This window comes from Calypte anna, chromosome 4 (genome assembly GCF_003957555.1).
Source record: "Calypte anna isolate BGI_N300 chromosome 4, bCalAnn1_v1.p, whole genome shotgun sequence".
In the NCBI taxonomy this organism is placed as follows: Eukaryota; Metazoa; Chordata; class Aves; order Apodiformes; family Trochilidae; genus Calypte; species Calypte anna.
The window spans coordinates 413,277-440,721 of NC_044247.1; the positions used below are offsets into that span (position 1 = coordinate 413,277).

A 27,445-nucleotide genomic window follows, 5' to 3' on the forward strand; every position below is an offset into this window, starting at 1 on the left:
ATCCATGGGAGGGAAGCCATGGTCTCTTTGCCAGCAGCAGTGGAGATCACAAACCTTGTCCTCAAAGCCTACACAAGTTTCACTGCATTGTGCCCACCCTGAGCAGGGCCCAGGGGGATACTGCCTCAAACAAAGCTGTTTTACAATGCACCAGGTGAAGATTTCACCCCCCTGAGGTCCCCTGCAGATGCTCTGGTTCTTACTGCCCTGTTGCAACCTGCCCACCACAGGCATGCAAACACAGGGGGTGGGCTGACTTGGTAAGAAAAAAAGACTTTCTGAAGGAATCACTATAACAAAAAGAGTTGTTTGCACTAAGAAACATGAAAGGGTAAATGTCAGGAGCGAGAGCAAAAGGAGACACTTGAGAATGAAACCCAGAGAGAAGGCAGGGGGGAGCTGAGTGGAGGAGCTGGCAGTCTGCTCATGCCTTACAGTGACTGTGAAACCACAGAGAACTTCATCAGTCAAGAAACAATCGTGAGCTGAAGCCAGGTTGACACATGGGATGGTAACTGAGCCTTCAGTGATCACCAAGAGGCCGTTGTTGCTAAAATAAAGAAACTCCAGCCTGGCAGGAGCCTCCATGCCAGGTGCAATCACACAGGGTACAGGATGTGTACAGGATGCCCAGAGCATTGGTCTAGTTTTTGAATTCTCCAGAAAGTGGAAAGCAGATAGGAAATTCTGACCTCCTGTGGAATTAATGGTATCTTACCACAGTTATCTCCTCAAAGCCCTGGAGTCCTGTTCTCTTGAATCTGTTCAGAAACTCATGACTGAGCAAACACACACCAAGCCCACCATGAAACAGAGGCACTCTGCCAGGCTGGGGGCCAGCAGTTCTTCTCTTCATTAATTCACTAGTGACTGCAAAGTTTGAAGATACTTTCCCTAAATAAAGTCCTTTCTGTTTCTTTACTCCATTCTCCTCCCATGAAGTTTTGCTTCCCCATCCCACTTGCATGGACAGCTCAGTCTAACAGGATGTGGGATGCTCTGGGGCTCCCAACCCCAGCACTCTGGGTCAGCAAGGTGACCCCCAACAAACCCTCTGCTTTCTTTTGAACCCATTGCCCACAGCAGCTGCTGCTCTACAGTCTCTGGAAGATTAAGGATCATTTTCTGGAGGGCAGGGAGAGACACGGGTAGGTTGCTGCCTGGGGCACAGTTCCCTGCATTGCCCACCCTGGGCAGCACTCCCAGTCCTGGCCCTGACCACCCCAGGAGGAGAATAAAAAGCAACCCACATCAGCTCCAAGGAGCAGAGAGTCCTCTGCGAGTGAAATCTCCTGTGAGCAGCTCTGCAGCTCTGGAGCCCACGCCAGGAGGGACTGTCAAAACAAAACACCACCCCCATGACTAACACCCTGATAAGAAAATCCAGTCCCAGGGAAGTAGAAGTGTTTGTGGAACAGCGATCACCACGTCTGTAAGGTCACAGGTGTGGACTGCCTGCCTGTGCCAGGAGATGCCAACTCTAACCCAGGCAGGACCCCAGGCGTGTTTTCCCTGCTGTAACAGGGAGTCACCAAACCAGGCAGAGCACCAAGAGCACTGGTGGCCAACAAGGTGCCACAGGTCTGCAGCTCACCCTCCTGCTGCAGCTCCAGGGCATGGCCACACCAGCAGCAGGTCCCCAAAGTCCCCAGGGATGGAAAGCCAGCTCCAAATCCAACCAACAAAGAGCAGAACTGCTGCTGTGCAGGAGGCAGTGCAGCACAGAATGGCATTTTTGGCCACTCAGGGAGGGCTTGCCAAGCACGTCCCACTCTGCCTAATTAGCATATAACTGAAAAGCAGAAGGATGAACTACAAATCCCTCCTGATTGTCAAGCCAAGGCTTCTAACAGCTTGCTGGCTGCTGAACAGAGCAAGCCAAGACAAAAAAAACACTAAAAACCCACCCAGATCGAAGCACAATCTGGAAACATGAGCACAAATTAGTTCCTCATGAATATTCATCAGAGGACAGCATTACCTTCCCATTGAGGTTTGCCAAGTCCAAGGAGCCACCCAACTTTCCTCCATTTGCTCACCCGGAAAGGCGAGGCAGATCCACCCGAGGCACTGAAGGAAAGGAGGGTGCTCTTCCCAAAGCTTTGCTCCCTGAGCTTCAGAAGATGCTGCTGTCACCAGGAGCCAGCAGGAGCCCCCAGAACAGCACCAGCTGCCCAAAGGATCCACCAGCAGCTCCTGCTCCTGCCCTGCACCCGGCTGCTGCTGTGCGGGTCCAGCTTGAGCGAGGGATGGAGCAGCCAAGGGCTGGGGCAAAGAGGCTTGCCAAAACTCTCACTTAACCATCAGCTGCTAATTAGGATTCTGTGAAATTCTCATCCTAAAAAGAGGCTGAGTGAGCTGCGAGAGAGGAGCCCAGCTCACGTGGCTCCTTCTCTTCTTCTTAAAGAAAAACAAACCACAGCACAGCAAAGCACTGCACCATACACCATACACCACACACCATACACCACACCATAGCACACACACCACACACCACACACCATAGCACATCACACCATGGCACACACCACACCACACCACACTTTGCCTGCCTGGAGCCTCCACCTCTGAGCACCCCCCCAGGGGGTCAGGTGGAGGGACCAGCACCCAGCAGGACATGCAGCTGGCCACCAACGAGAGGAACAAACCCCAGTAATTTCTAAAAAGTAAAACATTGTTGAGGGGTGTAGAATTTAAAAGTGTTTCTATAAAACCACCCTCAGTTTAACCTGCTCTTTTTTGTTCTCCCACTGCCTTCTCTCAAATGTGCCTGAGGTCTCGCTCCCACAGAGAGGAAAACAAGTAGAAATTACTTGTCTTCTCTTTCTTTTAAATCTATTACTGAGCCCTGCACCCCCAGCCATGAACTCTCACCAGTTCTTCAGCTCTCGAGCAGGGGCCAGGGCTGAGAAATGGGTCAGAGCTCAAGGGGCTCTGGGATCCTCTGCTTTTATTCCTGATGTCTACACATAAGTAGACATCAGCAAGTCAGGGCAAGAGCAATCATGCCCCAGGACTGCAGCTAGCAGGGATGGTGGCTGGAGCTGGGGGGGCTGTGGTGGGTCCTGGTGACACCCCTGGGGCTCCCCTGGGTGGGAGCATCTGACCAGGAGACTCCATCCAGCCCCAGGCACATGGGTTAACGTGGACTCAGATGTCTCGGCCAGCCCGGCTGGCTGCTCTCCAGCCAGAGTCAGCACAAAGACCCAATTCAAAGGCTCTTCCTATCTGGCTTCAGCATCTCGCAATGAGAACAGAAAACATCTCACAGAAGGAGACTCTGCCAAGATATGGGAAACGAAGCAGAGGGCACAAACTCTGTGTGTCATGTCTCTGCTCTGCTCCACAGCCTGGCCCCAGCCTCCCTGCCCTGGTGCAGACCCGGGAAGATCTCCTGGGGCAATGCCCGTGGTGGAAGGCTGAGCAGAGTGACTGAGCCCTGCTGTGAGAGCCCTGGACTGTACCACACCTTCTGCTGAGGGATGCCCACGATCTGGAGCAGCTCTGCAGGCTGGCAAGCTCTGAGCTCCAAAAACAATCCCTGCTGGTGCTCAGAGCCCCTGACTGCAGGGGCTGTGGCACCAACCACGCCGAGACACATCCGTGTGGATGAGGAGCAGGAGGAGGTGTCTGATCCATGGCAGGAGGTGGCACGGCTCTCGGAGCAGGGAGTGCTCCAGGCTGTAGGCAGAATCATCCTTAAACAGCTCCAGGGCTACCCAGGAAGAAAAAAGCCTGAAGAACACTTTAATGCTCCAATCTTATCATTGCAGACCACTGCCCCCTTGACTCAAGTGTTCCATAAACCCAGGGGGGATATGAGCTGGACCCCACGACTCTTCTCCTACGGCTGGTGCAGATGGGTCAATCAGGAGGGAGCTTTCTCCCAGCCCTGGCCATGTCCACATGCTCATAACACAGATGCCTGCTGCAAAACACGATGGAGAGGAGGTGAGGAGGTGATGAAGCTCTGCCCTGTGCCCATCAAGAAGCACGGGCAGCTCTGCCAGCACCAGACTGGTCCCAGCTGCTGCCTTGGCCAGGCTCAGGCTGTGCGGCTTCTGGGAGAGGTGTGCTACACACACACAGGGGGATCCTGGAGGGCAGGATGGTGATCAAGTGTCATTTCTCAAAAGCCTGTATTTATTAAACGTCAAAGACTCCAGATGGGCTGGGCTGAATCCAAGCTCCAAGTGCTCTCCAAAACTTCTCCATTTCGGAGCTGGTTGAGCGCCAGCCTCATTTCAAGCTGCTGCTCAGTAACGTGGAACCTGGCCTTCCTGATAGCAGACCAGGGGTAAAATCATCTTTTCTGCTCAACATGTGCAGGATTTGCTTTGTATAGTTTGTTTCTTTAAAAGTTTGGTCCATCTGAAAGACTCATTAGATGCTTTAAGTATTTCATAACAAAAGCCCTGTGACTATAATCAAGTTGGGAAAGCCGGGCGCTGCTGCTGCTCTCTCTCCCTTCTGCTCTCACACACAAGCATTTTATTCACTATAGTACTGAAAGAATAAGGGGAGAAGAGAGAAAGAAGCAAGGACTATCTCTTGCTCACCAGCTGAAACAAGCACTCCTTACTCAGGACTGAGACAGTGCTGGAATTAGGCCAGAAGAGAACCCAAAGAATTCAGGAAAAGGTTTTAGAGCCTCTTATGATTGAAAAATCAGACTAAAAGTCACAGCACAGATTCTCTCGTGCCAGCAGCTGAAAACCACCATTAAACAGGGGAGTTTCTGAAAGCACAAAGTCAAAACACAGTACAATGATTGTCTACTCAAAAAACACCAAAAAACAGGAGAAAAAATTAGTTTCAAACATTGCAACAGGAAACGTATCTGCTTAAATTTGAAACAAACAAACAAGCCTTACCTTAGTGAACCCTATTTGCTCCTTCCGAAAGTTTTCCAAAGGTTTGATCAGCAAATCACTAGCATTCTGTACCTACAGCCCAAAGAAAGACAATTTAGTTACAGGACACAGATTCATTTTCTCCTAAACAGAGGCTGAACAGAGCTAAAAGCCAAGAACTCTTAGATTTTAATGCCTCTGACTGCAAACTTGTTCTCTGTCTGTAGGTGAAGTCACTTAACCCATCCACAGCCACTTCTCCCCATCTGTAGTACACAGAAAACCCCAATCATGTCACGGGAGGCTTTGGGGACACCCTGTAGGTGACAGCAGGGACCCTGCTGTGACAGGGTCTGTCTTGTGCTCCAGAGAGGGAACAGGGGAGGAGAAGGGGATACAACACTACTGCCACAGCCCTTCCTCCAGATTTAAAGCTGATCAGTGTGGTGAGAGTGTGAAACCTCCTGCGTGAGCCCCTGTACAGGAGTGGAGGGCAAAAAAATGTATTTAGGGAAGTTGGGCAGCATCCCTAAAAGCATCCATGAGCCCTGAAGTGATCCCTTCCACCCGTGTACCCCCTGTGAAAGCAGCTGCTGTGTCTGGGATGTAACTCATCAAGAAATACATACCTTACCACTCTCCCTTAGTGTTTCCCCCCACACCCTGCCTGCCCGGGTGTCCCTCTGGCACAGCCAGACCCTGCCACCAGCCTGGCACCTGCGCTCGCCCTGCGTGAGGCAGAGAGCAGAGCCAAGCAGCACATTCCTGGCATGCTGCAAAAGCTCTCCACTGAGCCTAACTTTCATGTTTTTCCTGGAATTAAGAGTGAAAGGGGAAGCCAAGGCTCACTGGAGGAGCTCTGGAGAGGCTGAGGGCACAGGGCAGCAGGAGAGGGGAGGCAGCCCATGGCCCTGATGTGCTGGCAAGGGCAGGGACAGCGGGGACCCGCGGGATCCTGCACGGCACAAAGGAAGACACAAGTACATCTGGCTTCTTCAACACTTCCTCTCTCCACAGAACCAGTTTGTGAGCAGCTCAGATGCACCTGGATCTGCAGGACAAACCTGCTGCCACGGCAGGAGAGGTTTCACAGCACGTGGGACAACCTCTCCCTTCCTTGCCCAGCACCTCCCCGTGGCTGTAGGGCACTGTGGACCAGCTGTGGTACAAAGCACAACGTCCTGGTGCTCCCAGCCTCCCTGCCATGGCAAGTTTCAAACCAAGGCATGTGATTCAGCATTTCAGCATTGGGAGGAGGCAGTAATTCCCAGAGCACAGTTCAGATCAGCTTACCATCATGGACCTCTCCAGCTCTACCTCCTGCAGCAGCTCTGCAAACTCCTTAAAGGACTCGGCTGTAAAGAAAGGAAGAGGCTGATGAGTGGAGCTGGGAGCTGGCACCAGGGTACCCTGATCTGGCTGCACCCCAGAACAGCTTGCCAAAAAGCAGAGAGGGGGTGATCCCTTCTGAAACAAGGGCTGGATACAAGGGGTGGTTATTTACAACCAGGAGAGGAGGGGCTGCTGCCTGGGGCAAGGAGAGAATTAATACCCTGGGAGGGGAGGACCCGGGGACTGAGCTCTCTTTAGGAACTGCAGAGCAAAGGTGGGGGGCAGGCAGCAGGGCAGGGGAATTGGGGAGGGAGCAGCTCCCAGCACCAGGTTTGGTGGGGGGCAAGCTCTGCCACACCTGGGAGAGCTGTAGGTGCTTTCCAGGGCCAAGGAAGCAAACGAAACCAGCCCAGAATGACAGATTATGGTCAGTGACAAGAAGCACAAAGTCTGTCAGCAGGTGTAGAAATGGTCACAGGCACTGACTCCACTCCCCAAAATGTTAACAATTAAACAAAATATCTCATTTGATCAGCATTTTCTTGAGTCCAGCTGCAATAAAAATATAAAACCTTTCCTTTAATGAACTGAAGCAACAGGTTTGTTTAGCCTGGGGAAAAAGGAGACTGGGTAGGAGCAGCTGACTCTCCCTACACCAACATTACCTCCAAGGGGAAACACTCAGCTCTTCTCACTGCCCACTGAAGGAGAACGTGGGAAGTGGCTGTGTCTGTAGCAGAGCAGAAAACCTCTCACAGAAGAGGACTCAGAGCATGACACTGGGGAGCACTGGCTCTCCAGGAGCCTGTAAGACAAGACTGGGCAGACATCTGCCCATGCCTGCAGATGCCTGTGGACAATCTGATTGCCCTGGGACCTGCCTGGCAGGCAGTGGGGAAAGGACCCTCCACCCTAAGCCAGGAAAGCTCAGAGGGGCTTTGCAAAACCTACAGAGCTCCTGTGCTGCAGTGCAGACCCTGCACTCACTGCAGAGCACTTGAGCACTGCTGAGCAATTGAAGGACTGTCTGAAGATGACCCCCAGGAGCTCAGAAGCACCTGGCTGACAGCAGAGCTTGCCCAGGGCAACACACAGGGGAACACAACAAGCAGGTAGTGAGGCATGTACAGCCATGGTGCTCACCCCACAGAGAAGGGGAGAGGACACATTTGTGCTCTGCCCTCCAGCTGAAAGCCCTCTCCCCTCATCCACATGCAGTGTCTCAGGAAAAGCACTCATCCTGCTGAAAGCCAGGCACAGCTCTGCTGTACAGCCAGCCTGAGCTTCCAGAGCCAGAGGATTTGCTCTGCAGTTGCTGAGACAGACACAAAAGGGAAAACCACAGCCTCGTGACAGAGCCCCTCAGCTGGCATCATCAAAACAGAACCTTTTTGATGAGTCAGGAACTTCTGTGTTCTCTTCCAGAGCAAAGGCTTCAGAGCCCAGCACATGCACTCCCCAAACAGTTTATTCTGCTGGACCACAGGCCCGACACGCTGACTTTCCCTGTGGTTACTTAGGATGATGTGAAACCTCAAGTGCACACCAGCACCAGAAGCCTGAGCCAGGAAAGGAATTACCACAGGCAGAAGGAGAATGCAGCCCTGAACTTATAGGGAAAATGTCAGCACTTAATATTTTCTCTAGATGGTTTTTTTTTCCTTGCTCTACAGGAGGAGTCCAGGCACACACCTCCTGGCTGCAGTCACCGAGGGACTCAGGGAATTTGTCCTTGCAGCACAAAGAGGTGGCTGAGGCTGCACCCTGCAGCCAGACCAGCAGAGCAGGGGGCTGGACCTGCACTTCTGGCCCCAGCCTGAGCTTTAAACCCCAGCAGAGCAGGGCAGGGAGGCCACCAGCAATCACTGCCTGCAACCATTCCTGGGAGCTGCCCCGGAGTGACTTGGCTGGCCAGGAGCAATCCAGGAACATTGCTGCATAAAGCCAGAGGATTTCAGGTTCCCATGCCTGGCAGGGAAGAACACACCACTGGGTTTCACTGTTTGTTCATCTCTGCAGGAGCTGCTCCCATGGCAGTGCTGTGTCTGCCACTATTAATGTCCCCAAGGGAAAGCCCTGCTCAGGACAGACATCATCCAAGCCCTGACTCACACCTGCAGTGTCCACAGCCACCACCTGACCTGCAGGGCTGTCAGCCTGCTCTCTGCCCACATGAAAAGGAAGAAGTGGGCCATTAGTTATATTTACAGATCAAACACCTTCCCTGAGGACGATAAGAAATGCTGGTGAATGTTCTGCTCCATTCCCATGCCCTGCACATCAAACAGGCTCCTACGCAGATCTCTGGCACCCTCGCAGGAGATGGAAACAACCACAGAGATGTCAACACCCTGCTGCTGTTTGAGGAACAGGGGAGCCTGGCACAGCAGCTCAGCCCCAGCAGGGTTTGCTGTAAGAGGAGGAACACAGCACAGTCCTACGGGGGAAACCAGGGACCCCTTGGTGCAAAAGCAAAACAAATATTCCCCAACAAAAACAGAAGCAGGGAAATGTGCTCATTTCACCTGGGAGTGCTCTACATCTGCCTTGATCTCCTGCTGTACTCCTCTGCCCACAGTTCCATTCCCAGCAGGTTCCTCTCCTGCTCCTGCACACAGCACACCCCAGCCTGGCCCTGCAGACAAGAGAAGGGACCCTCCTGTCCCTGGGCTGGTGGCTTCAGGTCCCTCTGCTCCCAAGGGCTTTTACAAGGCAACATTCTCCCCTCCCTTATCCCGGTGTGCTCGGAAATTCAGCACCTCTGCTGCCATTCGACTTGGAGGCTGACTCATTTCCACTGGGTTTCACCTAGAGACTTTCCATAAAGGAAACCAGATTTTGAAGGGCAAGCTGCAATCTACTTTGAATTGCTTTAAATAAAACAGCCAAAAGAACAGGCTCTACTTCCTTCCCCTTCCAGCAGTGGCTGAGAGACCTGACATCAGCAATGTCACACTCCCAGCTGCTCTTCCACAGCAGCCTGGCAAAAGCCTTTTTTTGTTTGTTTGTTCTTTTCTCTGATGTTCAGCCTGCAGGAGCAGCCTGGCTGATCTCTGTGCTCACCACAGCCCCAGCCCCTCAGCCCAGGCAGGGGCTTAGGGCAGCCTTAGGGGCTGGAGGGTCTCCTGCCATCCCTCCCACCCACTGCCATTCAACAGCACTAAGCCAGGAGCAGGATTAGTTTGAAACATGCTGGGTTTAGGGCATTTAGCTGTGTAACCAGCACTGGGATGGCAGGGACCTAAAATGGCTTCAGGATTGCTAATCCCAGAACAGATGTGTGGAGAGCAGCACAACATCCGTGGCACAGGCTGCCCTGCTGCTTGGGCAGAGACCAGCAGCCATTATTTGCTGTACAATGACACAGCCAGCAATTCATTTTTTCCCAGCAGTTTTCAGCCTGGTCCCTTTTTCAGGGCTGTGTGGGGCCACTTTGGTTTTTAAGGCATTTTCAGCAGAGCAAAGGCAGCTTTGGGACATAGAGCAATGCTCGGGGCCACACAAGCTCCCAGCCCAGCTGCAGCACTGGGAGATGGGACTTGCTGGGAGACCTGCACTACACTGGTGTCCTCCCCAGTGTCTAGCAGCACGGAGCAGGGCTGGAGCTGTGGAAAACCTCCAGAAACTACTGCTGAATTGGGAATGTGAAATTCTATCCATGAAAGCTGAACTTTTGTAAAATACTCTATGGACCAGCTGGCTGACACCTGTGGAACCCAGCTCCTGATGCTGGGTGAAAAACATCAGAGCAGGCAAAGTACAAGAGGAGAAAACTTTCTCAGGTAGTGGAAGTTCGCATCAAAAAGAAGAAAACTTACCAATATTAATCTCATCATCTGTCAGCGTGTCACCGATAAAGTCGAACTGAAAGGACTGCAGTGTCTGGGAGAATTTCTGTACTGCTGATGAGTAACCTGGAAAAGGACAGAGCAGTGAGGCTGTGTATTTCTGCAACTGCCATACAGAAGAGGAAAGTCTTAGAAACTTAGCCTGAATGGGACAAAACTGGTTAGAAAAATCCATAAGGCATCGTGAATATGAGCACTTCAGAAAATGCTGCAATCACCACGGGAGGTTATCAGGAAAAGGACTGGACTCAAAGGAGCAGCTGCCTCTCTTCAGGACCCCTGGGGACAGCCAGGTCCCCAGCCCAAGGAGGAGTGTGGCCTCCAAGTGCAGACAGTCTCCTCCCTCCCCCCAAAAGCCTCGTTCAGCAGTTTCCTCCGAGGGGTCAAACCTCTGTTCCTGAAGAGGCAGATTCAGGATTGAATATCACTATTTAAGCACAGCTGCTGGGGGGCTGAGCATGTGTAAATGGATGAACTCCAGCACGGAACAATCTCATTGATTTGATGGAAAAACTCAGCAAATTATTCCCTCTCAGTCCCTGCAGCATTAACTTCAGGCTGGGCCAGAGACTCTCATGCATCTCTGGCTCAGGGGAATCTTTGTTTGTCCCCCTGCAAACCTCTGACATCCTCCCTGGGTGCCCAGCCCCTCCTCACTGCTTGGTTACGTTTATCAGTGGGTGAACTTCAACCACCCCATTTAAATGCCCACTCTGACTCAGTAGTCCCTCTGAAAGCCAACAGCACCCAAGGTGGCTCCCTGCATCCCACAGACCTGGCCACCATCTATTCATCCATCCATCCATCCATCCATCCAGGGGGCACCAGGCCAGCTCAGGCTGTGTGTGTCCCCAGGAGCAGGGCTGCCCCCCAAGCCCAGCTCCCCTGGGGACAGAGGGTTCTCCTGCTCTGTGCCAGTGCAGTGTTTGGCCCCAGCACTGGGGAAATGGCCCTTGGCCACCTGCCTGTCTTTTGGTTTTATAGAAACAGGGCAATAGCAGGAAGGGTTTGGGAAAGGCAGACACAATATGTTTTACCCAGAGAAAACAAACAGCAAAGCTGATTTAAGTTTCATTCTCCTTTCAAAACGCTGCCTGGCCTGAAGGTTTATTTGCCAGCTGTCTAGGTGAAGGGACCCCAGGCAGACACACACATCTCACACCAGCTGAACAGTGGAAAAAATATTTGTGCCCCTTAATTAGTCCAGTGCTGTTTGGTTTTGCTTGGGACAAAGAACTTGTTTCCTTTAGGGGAGGCACCCTCACCCTCACCTGCAGGTGCAGGAGGTGCTGGCTGCGAGCAGTGCCCGTGTCCTGTGTGCCACCCGCTGCCCTGACAGCTCTCCCTCCTGCCCCATGCTGAGGTGACAGCCACCAAGGACATCCCCGGGGTGGCCGAGGCAGCTGCACAGCTGGCCCCAGCACAGAAAAACAATGGTGGAAAATGCAGAGTTAGGAAAGGAGAGGACAAGCCGGGGGAGAGCCAGCGCTGCGAGCGCCTGGCGCGGCTCCTGAGGAGCCTTTAATGGAAACCAGACTGCTACGGATCAACGTGACTCATCCTCACACACGTACAGAGCCCTGGCTGAACACCAGCTTCCCACTGATCCCATACATCCACGCAGGAGGGAGAGCACCGGGTGCTGCTGTGGGGTCAGGGGGCTGATTGTAGTGGTGGGCTGTTCATTGGGACACCCCGGTGGGGATGGCACAGGCAGCTGACCCCACCACAGCACCGGGGGCTGTGTCCCCAGGGACCCACCAGCCAGAACAGCACCAGGGCCTGATGCAGGGCACCCCAACCCTGAGACACATGGCAAGAAGTCATGGCACCCAGAGAGCAGCGAGGTGACACCAGGGGATGGGGAGAAGGGGATAAGCAGCAGCTGCGGGACGGCGTCTGACAGCAGGAAGGGGCCCCCTGGACACCAGCTGGAGCTGGGCAGGAAGAGATCAGCTGCCTGGAAACACAGGGCTACATCTCCATGCTGGGAGAGATAAGCTTGTATTCTCCCTCATGTTATCACACTTGCCAGTTTTCCCCCAGCAGAAGCAGTGGCTGCACGCCCCAGCCCGGGCAGGGCTCTGTCCTGCTCACACCACCCCAGCAGGGTGTGTGGGGAGCTGGGGAACCCCCCGTGTGTCCCGGGGACAGGGGCACCACTGACAACTGCATCCCAGCTGCAGCCCCCCCAGGACCTGCCTGCTCCTGCTCCTGCTGCAGCTCAGCCCGTTGCCATGGAAACGCACCGAAATGGATTCGATCCGGAATACTCCCGGACTCTCCCTCCTCCCAGCGCTGGGAAAGCAGTGACAGCTTTCACAATTTGCAGCCACACTAATTTATTTTTCTAGCAAAAATAAAATCCCAGCCCCCTGCACCGAAACAGCCCGGCCAAGCTGTGCCTGCAGGAGGGAGGGAAGGTGCCAGGAGCACCAAGAACCTTCTGGTTGTATTTATGTACCCATAAATGCACCCCCCGAGACTGCAGCTACCACGGAGGTGCCCCGCAGTCTGCTTGGCAAAGACCTGGCTGGGAATCTCATTTCAACCTTTCACAGCAACCACAGGTAACTGAAGACTACAAAAAAAAATATTTTTTTGCTATTTTTGAAACCCCCCTGGGCTTCTGACAAAGCACAGAACACAACCAGCAGCCCTAAGCCAGGCTGTGGTTCTGCTTTTTCCTCCCAGTGCTTTGTGTTTAAAAGAGAAGGGAACATCACTGCTGGACAGTCCCCAGAGGGGACTCAGCCCCTCGGGCTGCCATGGGTGGGTGGCTGGAGAACAGGGCAGAGGGGCTGCTCGAGGGCCCAGGATGCTCAGGAGGTCAGGGATGGAATCACAGAACCAACACCCAACAAAGCTCCTCCTGTGTAGAAGAGAGGTGCAGCACGTGCACTTCACATCTGCCAGGACCCTCACACAGGTTGGGCAGACCCAAACATCCCCTCCACGACCCAACTGGAAAAATAAGGAAAAGCTGAAACAATTCTGAGCTATGGAAATGCAAACAAACAGACGAAACGTGAGGAGGAGAGGAGGAGCTGTTTCTGTGCTTTGCTTTCTTTTACTCCAGCCTGAGAACAGAAATACCAAAACCAGCCACACGCTTTTCTTCTTTCAAATAAACAAACAAAAGACAGTAAAAGTTCATTCTGTACTTAAATAAAAGCATTTTAAGCCAAGGACAAATTTTAGGTTTAGGATCTGACCTCTGGAAATCCATTTTTTTTCCGGGAAATGTTGCAAGAGCCTGATGCACAGCAGCTGAGGATGCACCTACACCTCTTCCTGCTGCTGGGTCACTACAGAACATTTTCCACGTCCTCGAGGAGAGCTGAGCAAGGGGATGCACAGAACACGAGCAACACCATTTTTCTTCCAGCATGCAAAAGACAGGGCTGTGATCCCTGAAGGGAAGAGAATGTGTCCATTGTTCCTGACTCCCACTGAAGAATTTCCCAGGGAGTTGCATCACGAAGGAGATGGAGATGAGCTTCCAGACCCAGTGCCCGACCCACGGCTTCCAGGGGACTCTGTGCTGGCAGCTGGGGAAGCTCTGCTGGGACACAAAGCCTTCTGCATGGAGTCCCCAAACACACACCAAAATACCTCAACTCTGAATCAATGAGGCTGCCCTGACTGAGCCCAGATGTGCCTTTAAGAGTGTGAGTAATGAGTCCTGACTCACAGAACACTCCTAAATACTCCACAGCTGCTCAAACACAAAAATGTGTTCATTTTTTTCAGATGAGGGGGAAATAAAAGATGATCTTCTGGTCAGGCTTCTCTAGGTAGTTCCAAACGTACACAAGCATCTTGTGAGGAGATGAACACCCTTCCTGCAGCTCCAGGGAGAGCATGGGCTGCCCCTTAGGTAATAACAAATGGCCCAGCACAGTGTGGACAGTGCTCGGGATTAACCCACGGCAAGCTGCTCCAGGAAGGCTTCCTACATGCTGTGGGGATTCAGAAATCCTCTGACACTTTTCACCAAGGCCATTTCTCACACACTGACACGGGTTTTCCACTTGCCAGAAGTCAATGGGTTAGCACCAACTTCTAGAAATAGCTTGCTATATTTAGCTGCACTTCACAAATCTCTTGCAAAGGAATCTACTGAATGCCTAATACTTCTGTTATATATGTTTCTTCTCTAACCAGCCCTATATTGACAGAGTCTTGTATAAACTGCCACTTCTCTGGGACAGCTGACCCAGCACAGGCTCCAGGAAGAAGTGCAGGGCTGTGGTTCAAGTACAAAGAGGTTTTTCAGTAACTCTCCTGACCCGGTGGTCAGCTCTGCAAGGTGGTTATCTGCCCTCTGTACCATCACCTCAACTCACACACCTCGCTCCCACTTTTCTCTCCTCTGGTTTCTGTTTCCTGTCCTAAAGCTTGTTTTTCATTTTCATGAATTCTCCTCCTTGCCCAGGCAAACTCGTGCTAAGTGCACAAACTTGCTCAGCAGGCTTATTCTCTTTATTTACTGTTTAATTAAGAAAAACAAACAAACAAAAAAACCAAAACACAGCAATTCTTCACATTTATCATGTATTCCTGAGCCTTGTCTTATCTCCCTGCTGACTGAGTGCCAGGCACCTTCTCTTGCTCAGGAAGACAAGCAGGCAGCAAGGACACATTTTGCAGCAAAGGTGAGGAGCAGACTGCTCTCTGGTGACTGGGGCTGTACTTGTAATGCTCCTCATGATGAGCAACAGGTGAAGCTGCACTTTGAATGCCTGAACACCCCAAAGGACAATTTTTCACCTCTGGCATTTTCCTGGCCTTTCGAACCCATCTCACAGCCCTGCAAAGCTGGGGGAGCAAAACGGGGGAGAGACGTGAGGCAGAGAGCCCAGAGCACGTGGACAACTGGAAGAGAAGTTAAATAAAAATGAGCAGACCCAGAAATGAGCAAAAATGTTGAAACGTGTGCTAGGAAATACTACAACTGTAATTTATCTCTATCGTATGCATCGTGACATCCATGGGGTACGTCAGAGGGGAACTGACCCCAGATGTTAACCCTGCTGATGGACCTGTTGGTATCAGTGCCCCAGCTGCCCCTTCTCATGTCCTTCCCCAGCCCTGGGGACAGAGCTCAGGGATGCTGAGGAACAGACAGGTCTTTGAAAAAGAAAAACCCCAAGAGCTGAGCCATGGAAAGCAAATGAATTTTCTCCTCCTCTGGGGAGAAGTGAGCTGTGGAGGGGAGGCTGAGCAGCCAAACCTCCCCAGGACATCAGGAGAACCTTCAGGGTCAGGGCAGAGCTCCCGGGGTGCTCCTGGCGTGGAGCTCTGGTGTCAGTGGGAGCAGAGGGTGTGCTCCAAGAGGCTCCCGCAGGACCAGCAGCGTCAGCACCAGGAAAACAAACACCAAAACAACAAACTCTTATCTGCGGCAGAGCCCTCGCAGTCCCCACAGATACCTCATGCTCTGCAGAGCCATCAGATGCTCTCCCTGTCTCTCCAGAACCACCCTGACCCAGCGGGGCCGTGGAGCAGAACCCAGCACTGTGCGGGCGGTTCTGGCCAGCACCGGGTGGGTTCAGAGTTTCCTTCCAGAAGGGCTCCGAGGGTTCAGGCAGGAGTCCAGATGAGTCACACGGAGCAAGGGGGAGGCTCCAGCAGCCCGAGGTGGTTCATCCCTCCTGCTCTGGGTCTGGGAGCCATGGCCAGCACCCACACAGCCCATCCCCTGCCTGCCAGCACCTCCCGGGAACCCCCGGGCACCTCCACCCAGCAGCTCCCAGCTCTGCACTCCATGGCACAGGAGCAGGTCCTGTCCCCTGGTCTCTGTTTTCACAGCCATGAGCTTTAGTACTATTAACAAAATTACTCATTTAAAAAGTATCTAGCCTCAGCACTTCATAATCACTCTTGGCTGGAAGAACAGCACTAAAACCAGGAGGGAGATGTGACTGCAAAACCTGAATCCTACACGTTACTTATGAAGTTTATCTCAGGCTTTCCAGCTGCTCTTATCATGGGCTGAACAGTGCCTGGCTGCACATCCCCAGCATGGGGCACTCGGTGACAAAGAGGACACCAGGCAGAGTTTACACGGTTTGAAGTGCCCGCTCAGGGCTCACAGATGACTGGTGCCTGCTGAATTCCACCACTCGTTTCAAAGGAGTTTTCATTTCAGCATGTCCACGCTGTCCCTTGACCCCAGGGAGCTGGGCTGGCACCCAGCAGGACAGAAGCCACCCCTGAGCAGTTTGTGGGCAGAGGCAAGATGCCACATCTGTAGCTACCAGCATGACACCAACAGGATTAATAAGCAAAATATTCCAAAAATTTCCCAAGAGAAAAAGCCAGAGAAGCTGACTCTTCCCTGGTGACTCCAGAGTCTTTGGTCCCCAGCAGCACTGCTGGGAGCCCATGGGCTGTCAGACACGTTACAAAACATGGATCACACCCACACCAGGAGCCAGGACAGGATGGATGAAAAGGTCTCTGCACGTCTCATGCATGGCAAAAGACAAAATCCACTTAACAACATGAACACAGCCTCACTTCTTGCCCTGGCCCTTTGTGCCATCACAAAATACTGTGCATCAGTTCCAAGCAGGAGCCTGTGCTGGCAGGGAGAGGGCTGGAGCGTGGTGCCAGGGCAGGGGTGGGAAGCAGCCCCAGCAGATATTCCTGCCCTGGGCTCCCCAGCAGCAAACCAAGCCCTGGGTGTCCCTGGTGCAGGTGACAAGGACACAGACAGAGCTGCAGAAGGCAGCAGCTGCTGGGGAGCAGGCTGAGATCCCCACTGATCCATCTCAGGGGACAGGATGAGCAAGTTGCTCCAGTCTGGAGCAAAATCTGACAAACACACATCAATGAGCCCCGAGACAAGGGGTGAGATTCACCCTGCAGCTGGAGCAGGCAGGTCCTTCCTCCCTGTGTCTGAAGACATGGCCCTGGTGGCTGGGGGCACAGCTGGCTCTTCGGGTGGGGTTTTGTTCAGTGGCAGCAATCACGTTTGGTGGGTATCGTTATGCACACCCTAACAGGTCAGTGACACCAGAGCTCTCCCAGTGCCACTTCTGTGAAGGGTACTGTGTGCTGCCAGCACTGCACAACACTCTGGTCTCTCCCACATGCAGATACCCACCCACACACCTCCCAAGGTCTCTGTGTGAACAGCTTCCAGGCATTCACACTGTTTAAGCTGGATATAAATCTGATGTCTCCTTAAACAACCAGAGCTGAGAAGTTAGGAGAAAACTTCCAGTTATCAGCAGTAACTGGAGCACTTACTGGATGACAGCCCCAGGGAGGATGGAAAAGATCAGTGTGGAGCAGACAAGTAGAAGGAGAACACATTATTGCTCGAGGAGAGTGATGTCTTTTCCAGCAAGTCATTTTCCCCACACTGAACTCCTGAGCCAGTTTCATGCTGGCTGCTGAGGTGCAGTGAGCTCCAGGAGGAAGGGATCCCTGCAGCACTGAGCCAGCCCCTGGAGCAGCCCAAGGCAGCTCCTCCGGGTCCTGTGCCCACACCCCTGGATGGGTGTAAGGACAAACACCCTCTCCAGGAGCAGGGACAGACCAGGCACACACTAACGAGGCCACCCAGACCTTACCAGCTGATTGTTCTCAGATGCTTTGTCTGGAGAGCTGTGCCTCCCCGTACAGGGTCTGATCCTGCACCCTGCCACGGCTCAGGTACTGCCTGTGGCTGGGGCACAGCACCAGGAGGGCACATGGACACAGCTGAAGGAGAAAGGAGAGGACAGACCAATCTTTAAGAGGTCAGATCTGCTCGGCAGCAGCAGCATCACTGAACAGAGGCACCAGAGCAACTGCTCATCCCAATCCTGCCTGGGATCTGGGAGTTCCCAGGACACAGGGGGCCTCTGTGCATCCACACGGAGGATTTCTGTGCACATCTTCACCCGTGTGCCCCAGGCTGGCTCACAGCTCAGCTGTCTCTGTGGATGATCCCAGATGCCAGTGCTGAAGGCCATGCCTGGGACAGACTCCTGACACTGCCCCTTCTGCCAGTGGAGACTTTGTTCAGACATGGCCAAACCCAGCACCTGGCTCTAACACAGCAATAACTGAGCACTGGAGAATCCACTCCCCTGGGCCTCCCGTTCTCTCCCATTCTGGGGGAAAAGCCCCCCCAGAGCATTTTGTTCCAGACTGCTGTGTGCTTCAGAGGCACAGATGCCCCTGCACAACATTCTCCTCCCCGTGGCAGTGCCTGGGGAGGCTGGCACTGACCTGCCAACCCAGCAGCAATCTGCAAAGCTTTACACCATACCAGAACCAAGTTCAAAACCAAGATCTGCATGAGAGCCCACAGCTCTTCCATCTTCACGGGACAGGTCACACCACTGCAGCACTCCTGCCTGGACAAGAAGGCACAAAAGACCCCTCACTGGGGTCACAGCTCCCCACTTCAGATGAAGCCCTGCTCTGCAGAGAGGAAACTGAGGCACCCAGCAGGCCCTGGAGAGATTCACCTTCTCTTGTCTCCCTGAGACAGACATCATGGTGGTGAACTAATCCCCCAGGGAAGGGACTACAAAAAGCCAAATTTTTATACTATAAATATATAATATAAATATATGATAAAATACAATATATATAAATATATAATATAAATATTATATTTCCAAATATAAGTCACCAAAGTATCATTCCCTAGATGTGGAATGCCCAGCTTGTGCTGCTGACACAACAATGTGCTACCAAGCATGGGGTTTATATTTTAGCTTCTAGAGACTCAGCTATGCCCACATCTTCCTCCCCAGCAGGTAGGCTGAGACCTGAACTGGCTGGGCACTTGATCACTGCCAGCAGCCAAGAACAACCCACGAGCTCCTGGAATCACAGCGCAGAGCCACCCAGTGCAGGAACTGAAGGTCCTGCAGAGCTCCACATAAAGTCACACTCGTTTTTTTCCCTATTACTCATCACATGGAAAAGAGATGACAACTTTGGGCAGGTTTCTGAGTGCAGATCTGGATGGTGCTTACAGCAGATCACGTGCAGCACAGCAGACCCTGCTTTCCTGCCATGGGGAAGTGTATTTTTTGTGCTGGTCACCTGCAGGAGCCTTGCTGGCCCTGCACAGCTGAGGTGGGGGTGTTTGCATCACCCTCTGCTGCAGCCCAGCTTGTGCTGGGCACTCTCCATGGCCCTGTCAGCCGAGCAGCCCACCAGCTGGAGCAGCAGGTGCCTGTCCTGCCCCTGAGCAGAGCTGGGGATGGATCTGCTCCAGATCTGATGCTGGACTTCACTCGTCAGTGCAGCAGCACACAGCAGAGGACTGGTGCTCCAGCAGTGTCACCAGAGGGCTGTGCTGGGTGCAGGGAGTCAGCACCAGGGAGCAGCTTGGCCAAAGGCTTCACCAAGAGGGTGCCTCAGCCATGGTGTGCAGGACAGGGCCCCTGGGCAGTGACAGATCCAACCAGAGCAACCACTGCCAGCAACCCCCTGCCCCTGACAGAGATCCCACTCCCTCCAGGTAGGGCTCTCCCCTCCTGCACTGCCCAGGCACCAGGGACAGGTCCCTCCCACAGCCCTGCCAAGGGGACATTCCCCATGTCAGGGCAACAGCCCCCAGCCCAATCTTATTTTTTTCAAGTTATGTTTTAGCTGAAGGGGAGAGGGCAAAGGCCTGGGAGCTGATGGAAGCCCAGGAGATACCAGTCCCCTCCCAGCCCTGCCCAGCAGCTGCTTGGCCAGCCCAACCCTGCCCACTGCCTCAGCTGCACTCTTAAAAAAAAAAACAAACAAAAACCAGCAGAAAACCAGCAGAAAAACACCCCCGTGGCATTGCAGGCAAGAAACCCGGGGTTCCAGTCCTGGGAGAATTGTCTGTGCTGTCTGTGTGGACTCAGTTTCCTTCTCCCTCTCCTCTGTGTCTGCAGATCCCTCATCCTGCTCCCGGGGCTCACAAACACTGCCAAGGGAACTGCTCTTGACCAAAGTGAGAAAAAGAGGCAAAACATTTACATTAACAGCCAGCCTCCTTCCAACCACTCCGGTTTTTCCTTGTGCTGTTTGTTATGTCTTTGCCCGGGAGGGAGGGAGCAGAGCTGGGTTTCTGCTGTGGCACATTGATTCCAGCCCTGCTGACACCAGATGGGCAAACACAGCCCCCTCCTTCCAGCCCTGGGCTGGGTAACAAGGGATTAATTCTTAACAAAAGGGCAGGGAGCTAAACCTGACTAACACCGGGACCCGAGCAGCTGGGAGAGGAGCAGCAGGAGCAGCCCCTGGTTTTTATTGTGTTCTCCTGGGCTGAGGCAGCGCTGGTGCCACACACCGGGGTGAACCAGAGAGCCCTGGTGAGAGCCGGGATGGGAGAGAAACAAAACCATCAGGAGAGGGCAGGACACCTGGACAAGGCTCCCCTAAAGCCCCTAAAGATCGAGATCAACGTCCGGGCGGGAGGGGATTTGTGGGGGGAAAAATGCAAGAAAACAAACAAACAAACAAACAAACAAACAAACAAAAAACCAAACAAAAAAAAGAAAGAAAGAAAAAAAACCCAAAGGCCAAAAAAAAAAAAGAACAAAGCACCCACAGCAAAGGCAGGCCCGGCAGGCTCCCAGCAGCACCCCGGGAGCAGGGCTGGCTGACGGGCTGACCGCCTTCCCGAACCCCGGCGGTACCGGGAGCCCAGGCGGTACCGGGAGCCCAGGCGGTGCCGGGAGCCCAGGCGGTGCCGGGAGCCCAGGCGGTGCCGGGAGCCCAGGCGGTGCCGGCAGAGGTACCGGGGCTCAGCGGCAGCCCCGGGGGTGATGCCGGTGCCGGAGGCGGCCGAAAGCCCCGGGGCAGGGGGCTCCAGGGGGGGCTTCCAGACACGGCTCTGCCCCCCGGACCCTCGCCCCGGGGGGGAGCAGCCCCGGGCAGGCCCCATGCCCGCCCCCCGCGCCCCCGCTCACCCCGAATGGCGGCGATGAGCGCGTTCCCGTCCTTGATCACCTCCTTGATGAACTTGTTGGTTCTCTCCAGCTCCTGCTCGTAGCACTTGAGCCGCTCTCGGAAGTCGGGGCTGTCCAGGTAGCAGTCGCTGAACTCCAGCGGCGGGTGCCCCATGGCTCCCGATGCCGCCGCCGCCGCCGCCGCTCCTCCCGCCGCCGGCACCGCCGCGATGCGGGGCGGGGGAGCTTACCCCGCCCTGCCCGCGCACCGCCCGCCCCGCACCGCGGCCATGCCACCGCCCCGCACCGCCCCCGGCACCGCCCGCCGCGGGAGGCTCGGCCGGGCGGGGCTCACAGCGAAACCCCCGCGGCGGGACCCCCCCCCTCCCCCCTGCCCTCCCTGCGGGGCTCCGGGCTCAGACCCGGGGGGGGCACCGAGAGCCGGGCGGGAGCGGCACCGGGAGCGGCACCGGGAGCGCGCGGCGAGGGCGCCCCCTGCGGGCGGGGCGGGAGGCACCGCCCGCGTTGCCATGGACGCCCCGGCCGCGCGTCACACGGCGGCGTCGCGGGGTGATGACGTTATCGCGGGCTCCACGTCGCCCGTGCAGCCAAGATGGCGGCGGCGGAGGGACTGGGGGCCTCGGACCCGTTGGTGAGCGGGGCGGGGGCTCGGGTTCGGTTCCGGTCCGTCCCGAAGGGCTTGGGGAGGCGGGTGAGGCTCGGGGGCGGCCCGAGGTCCGGCCTGGCCGGTGTCTGCCTCGGCGGGCGGGAGGGGGCCCGGCGGGTTGCCGGGAGTCCCTGCAGGCAGCAGGAACGCTTCGCTCTCACGGGTCTGATCCGCTCCTCGGGCACCGGCCCGGCCCCGGCTGCTGCCCCGGGGCTGGCCGCGTCCCTACCGCGGTGTGCGGGAGCTCTGAGCAGCGGCTTCCACCCCAGCCCCATCTGTAAGCGAGTCCGGGCTCCCCGCGTTGGCTTTGCTGAGCGGTGTGCCTGGGGTCAGTTCGCAGGGCTGGCGGATGTGTCCATTTCTGAGGAGATCCCGGTGGAAGGACAGATCACTGTCCCCGTGGGCTCCCACTCTCCCGATGAAGACGGCTCCACGCTGGACGAGCCCGTGCGGGAAACCATCGTGAGTCTGCGGCTCTGCTGCCCCCGGGCGCTGCTCCTGCTGGGGGCACAAGGCTGGGGCTGGGCACAGCTCTGCTTGGCTTGTGCTTCCTTATAAGGTTGGGTGGGTTTGTTGTTGGTTTTTTTTCTAGGACCTAGTCGTGAAAATTTAATTCTTCTGTGTCAGAAATCTCTGAATTACAGCCCAGAGTTTCTCTGTGGTCTGAAAATCTTTGCAAGGCAAAAGGCCTCGGGGGGAGCTTGGGGGAGAACTGCCCCAGCTCATGGGATTTCCCATTAATTGCCTTTCCCTAGGGGAACAAACAAATTCTGTCTCTCAGTCGGTGTTACTGGAGGACAAAACACTGGGGGTGTCAGGGAGGGGGAGAGGTGTTTGTGGCAGGGGCTTTAGGGCTGGATCCCAGCCCTGTTTGCCATCAACTCTCCTTTGCTTCTCTCCCCCTGCTCCTAGTCCAGCTGTAACGTGCAGGAGGGATCAGTGAGCACTCTGCTTCTGTGTTTCAGATGAGAGACCTGAAGGCTGTTGGGAAGAAGTTTGTCCACGTCCTGTACCCCAGGAAGAGCAGCACACTCCTCAGGGACTGTACGTCTGGGGGGGCAGGGAAGGGGGGGCCCAGCACTGCCTCAGCCCTGCTCCTTCTGCTCTGGAACACTGGGCAGAAACGTGGAAAAGCAGAGTGTCCCCAGGGCTCTTTAGAAGCAGAACAGGCAGCAGAACCTGTAGAGCAGGTCACCTGAGGGAGCTGGCAGGGCCTGAATGGGTTCTGTTGTGGAGTGTGGCACGGGAGATGCTACACGAGAGGGTCACAAGGAAGTGGAACCTGCAGAGCAGTGCTTTGGGAGCTGGGAAAGGTGCTTTGTGACTCCAAGGAGCCTCCTGCAATGATGTTTATGATTTTATTTTTTCCTTTACCTACAGGGGATCTTTGGGGCCCTTTGGTGCTTTGTGTCTCACTTGCTCTGTAAGTACCTAGAGTGAGGGGAGTTGGGGGTTTTGTGGCCTTTGGCACTGGAGAAATGAGAAATTAAAAAGAAATTCTGACCACATGTGTTGGGATGAAGTTCCTCTGACCCTTCCCTGGTCTCCTGCAAACTCTGCCTGTTTAGCTGTTTGATCAGGTGTATTTCTGACACTTCAAGCCTATCAGACCTGTAGGACTCTCAGCTTTTAGCCTGATAACTGCTCAGCATAAGAGCAGGAAACACCCTGGGTGTGCAGCCCGGCTGGGCTTGGTGTTTGGGGCTGCAGAACCCCAGTCCTCGTCAGTGAGGGGACTCCTTTTCTGTCCCCCAGGATGCTGCAGGGTGGCTCAGCAGACAGCAAGGACGACGGAGGGCCCCAGTTTGCTGAGGTCTTTGTCATCATCTGGTTCGGGGCCGTGGTCATCACACTCAATTCCAAGCTCCTGGGGGGCACCATGTGAGTCAGGGGCTGTGCAGGAGGGGTGGACGTGCTCCCTCCTACCCTGCTCTGACCATCACCTCTTTTTCCCCCCGTTCCTGTCCCTGCAGATCTTTTTTCCAGAGCCTGTGTGTGCTGGGGTACTGCGTGCTGCCTCTGACAGTGGGGATGCTGGTGTGCAGGCTGGTGCTGCTGGCAGGCTCTGGCACCATCAGCTTCATCATCCGACTCGTGGTGGTGCTGGCCATGTTTGCATGGTCAACCCTGGGTGAGTGTCATGGGGAGTGAGGGGTCCTCAGGATGGGTCCCTGTGTGTTCTGCAGCTCAGGATGGGTTACTCTGTGTGTTCTGCAGCTCAGGATGGGTTACTCTGTGTGTTCTGCAGCTCAGGATGGGTCACCCTGGGTGTTCTGCAGCTCAGGATGGGTCACCCTGGGTGTTCTGCAGCTCAGGATGGGTCACACTGTGTGTTCTGCAGCTCAGGATGGGTTACTCTGTGTGTTCTGCAGCTCAGGATGGGTCACCCTGTGTGTTCTGCAGCTCAGGATGGGTCCCTGTGTGTTCTGCAGCTCAGGATGGGTCACACTGTGTGTTCTGCAGCTCAGGATGGGTTACTCTGTGTGTTCTGCAGCTCAGGATGGGTCACACTGTGTGTTCTGCAGCTCAGGATGGGTCCCTGTGTGTTCTGCAGCTCAGGATGGGTCACCCTGTGTGTTCTGCAGCTCAGGATGGGTCCCTGTGTGTTCTGCAGCTCAGGATGGGTCCCTGTGTGTTCTGCAGCTCAGGATGGGTCCCTGTGTGTTCTGCAGTCCTGGTGCTGGCCCAGGCTCAGCCTCTGCTGTTGGTCCAGGGCAGCTGCAGATTGCCTTGGGGGGAAGGATGGTGATAAGTGCTAAAGGCTGAGTGAGACCCTTGGGCCCTTTGTTCTGGGAGTTAGGAAAGCTGTTAGAAAATGCTGGTTCCATGGGGCTGGGTTTGCACTGTTCTGCTGCTCCTGGCTCTTCTCCTGGAATGTTAATCAGGATTCTTCTCTCTGCCTCCTAACGAGAGCTTTACCTGGTGCCACAGACAGCTGAGCAGGGGGAGCTGCCTTTTCCCCTTTTCCTTTCCAACAAAACTGAAAAGCTGATTCTGATTTCAAACCCTTACCATCTGCAGTGCTGCTGCTGCCAGTCCTCTGCTGCTGACATCCCAGGTTTTCTTCCTCTCTCCCACAGCATCCACAGCTTTCCTGGCAGACAGCCAGCCCCCCAACCGCAAGGCCCTGGTCGTGTACCCCATCTTCCTCTTCTACTTTGTCATCAGCTGGATGATCCTCACCTTCACCCCCCAGTGACCTCCCAGCTGCACAGACTGTCACACGGACCGGAGTTTCCTCAGTTATTTGCAGTTAATTGTTGGCTTTATCTCTTCCTAATTTATATATAGAGAGATGATTGTACAGAGGCAGGCGACGGGATAAAGCCAGAGAACTGCAAAGTCTGGTTGTTTGTGTGTCCCTCTTTTTGAAAGATTCTGAGGCCCAGCTGCTGGGGTGTTTGATGTAGCCCTGCTCTGTAGTTGTGTTGAAGCAGAAGTGCACACCCTGGCAGAGGTTCCACCGAGGGACAGAGCTGGAGGTCCTGGAGGTTCAAGCCACTGAGTGGATGGAGATGAAGTTACAGGATGGTTGCTGCTGCTCAGATCCTCTCTGAAGATGAACATGCCTTATGAAATAGTCACAGACCTTTGTTGCTGTTATGTTCTGGGGTAGGGGAGAGCTGTGTTTGACTCCTGTTGTCCTTCATTCACTTAGGGAGCAGTGAAATGTGTCTGAGGTGTGTCACAGGGCTGTGGGCTCTCACTTTGACATCAGATTTCAGCAACAAAGCAGCCAGGTTTGTTTCACAGGTGACAGCTGGTGAGGGGCCCTGCTCACCTGTGTCCTTGTGTTCCATCCCCTCACAGCAGGGCAGTGCTCCAGCCAGGTGCCCCCAGCTGTGCTGGCTCAGCTGTGTCACCCCAGGGGGGTGTCTGTACATGGGGTAGATCCAGATCTTTCCACGAGTCCATCAGTTGGAGTTACAGGCCCTGGAGAAAGAGCCAAGGCTGGTTTGCAGCAGGGCCTCAGCTGTCACTGCACGTGGAGAAGGGAATTTGTCTGGGGAGTACCAAGAAGGAAAAGTGGATGTACAAAAAACAAACCAAAGGTTTGTGGAGTCAGCTGAGGTTTTGGTACATGAGCTGGACTTGGGCCCAAAAGTTTTAAAATGGGTTGGAAGAAGGGAACTAAGCTGTGATGAAGTGTTGGCTGCTGTGAGCCTGGCCTGAGCTGCCCACGTGTGACTTGTCACTGGGGTGTCCCTGCAGGCAGCATTCCAGAGAGCACCCCTGAGTTCACCTCTTGTTTCTTTGTCTGCATAACAACTTAGGAGAAACTTTTCTATGTAATTATTCCTGCTTCTGGATTGTTTTTTGTTTGGGTGGGTGGTTTTGTCTGTTTGGTTTTGGGGTTGGTTTGTTTGTTTGGTTTGTTTGTTTGTTGCTTAATACGTTTTATACACGGGGAGGAGGTTTTCCTCTGCAGCTCCCTGCAGGTGCCCCCCTGCCTGGGCACCCACTCACAGGTGTGGAAGTGTCAGAGGGACCTGGACAATCCCTCTGGAACACTCTACAGACCAGATTGATGTCATTTGTGATTTTCAGTAAACAAGGGGAGAGCTTTGAAACATCTTCAGGGAGGGGAAAGCTGCTGTTAACATTTTTTTGTCCCTTTCTCTGGAAATGAGCATGGGATGGGATTGCCTTTTTCCTGAAGCAATGCTGGTGGGTGTGGAACTGATGTACGTGGTCCTGCTGAGGTGTAAATACTGATTTATAGATAAACCTGCAGTTTCTGATATAAACACTAATTATTTGACAGTTGGGACGGAAATTTCTACACGTGCTGAGTAAAAGTAGATTTTTGCCTTTCTGGGAGCAGAGGGAAGGAGGGGACTGGGTGGCTCCTGGGCTGTGGCTGCCCTGCTGCTCCCAGGAGCTGCACAGACACGGGGGCACAATGGAAATGGGGGATTTTTAAACTTCCATTAAATTATTACTGATATGGAATGTGATTTGTCTTTCAAGTGTGTTGTTTTCCACTCATTTAAACATTAGTTTAGCTTTATCCAACTGAGATAAGTACTCCAGGGAAGTAGATGGTAAAGCTACCAGATGGGGATTGCTTGAGCCAAATCCTTCCTACTGCAGCATAAGAATTTAACCACCCTTTTGGGTCAATCCTTGGAATTCTAGCTCTGTAGTGTCTTGTGACCCAACCTGATACTATTTCTGAAAGATAATTGGAGGAACATCCAATTGACCCAGTGATTTTTTGGAAAAACGTAGTTTGTTGATTTGTTTTGTTCTGTTTTTTTAGCTCGGCTCATCCCTTCCTTTGCCTGGGAGCTGTCACCGTCTAAAGGTGTAAAATCTGTGTGTGGGTTCGGATCTCGGAGGTCTTGGCAGGGAGATGCCCAGCTGATGGTCACCAGAGGGCAGCACTGCCTTGCAGTCCCTCAGGGATGCGCTTTTGTTTGTTTGTTTGTTTGTTTTTTGTGGGGGGTTTTTTGGGTTGTTTTTCCCTCCCTTTGGCTTTTTCTTCGCTTTTTCCCTCTCCTTGGCTTTTTCCCTGCTCCATCGGAGGGCACCGGGGCTGCCACAGCCAGGTCTCTGCTGTGGGCACCCCTCTGGCTGGGGCACCCTCTGGGGTCTGGCAGTCTCCCGGGGGCTCCTGCAGGGCACAGAGGGGATGCCCCAGGCAGGAGAGAACTTTCGGCAGTGGTGAAGTGTCGGCCTTCCAGGGACTTTCTCAGACAAAGCCCAAGAGCGTGGTGGAGCAGATGCAGGGCAGCTGCTGTGGGCAGAGCAGGAGATGCTGTCTGGGGAGGGCGATGGGGATAACACCTCTGCTCTGCCTCCTGGGGGAGGATGCCACGGCCTGATGAGCTGGGAAGGGCATCTGGGCTTTCAGTCACT

At 54.2% G+C, this 27,445-nt stretch overlaps 2 protein-coding genes across 3 annotated transcripts in view; one reads left to right on the forward strand and one right to left on the reverse strand.

Moving 5' to 3' along the window:
• The window catches only part of OPHN1 (oligophrenin 1), a 46,289-nt gene extending 25,133 nt beyond the window's left edge, over positions 1-21,156 (reverse strand). The window contains exons 1-4 of one of the 2 annotated variants that reach the window (XM_030449170.1): positions 20,938-21,156; positions 10,004-10,099; positions 6,147-6,208; positions 4,875-4,946 (exon numbers count right to left, since the gene is read on the reverse strand). In XM_030449170.1, coding sequence (XP_030305030.1) covers positions 4,875-4,946; positions 6,147-6,208; positions 10,004-10,099; positions 20,938-21,091 — 384 coding nt within the window. In that variant the 5' untranslated portion in view covers positions 21,092-21,156. The remainder of the gene's footprint in view (positions 1-4,874; positions 4,947-6,146; positions 6,209-10,003; positions 10,100-20,937) is intronic. The other variant, XM_030449171.1, reaches the window with a different exon arrangement.
• Positions 21,157-21,502: 346 nt separating this feature from the next.
• YIPF6 (Yip1 domain family member 6) lies at positions 21,503-26,541 on the forward strand. The gene is made up of 7 exons (XM_030449306.1): positions 21,503-21,568; positions 21,917-22,045; positions 22,549-22,627; positions 22,964-23,006; positions 23,339-23,464; positions 23,557-23,714; positions 24,664-26,541. The coding sequence occupies exons 1-7, from the start codon at positions 21,530-21,532 to the stop codon at positions 24,780-24,782; spliced, it is 693 nt and encodes a 230-aa protein (XP_030305166.1). The 5' UTR covers positions 21,503-21,529; the 3' UTR covers positions 24,783-26,541.
• The last annotated feature ends 904 nt before the right edge of the window (positions 26,542-27,445 follow it).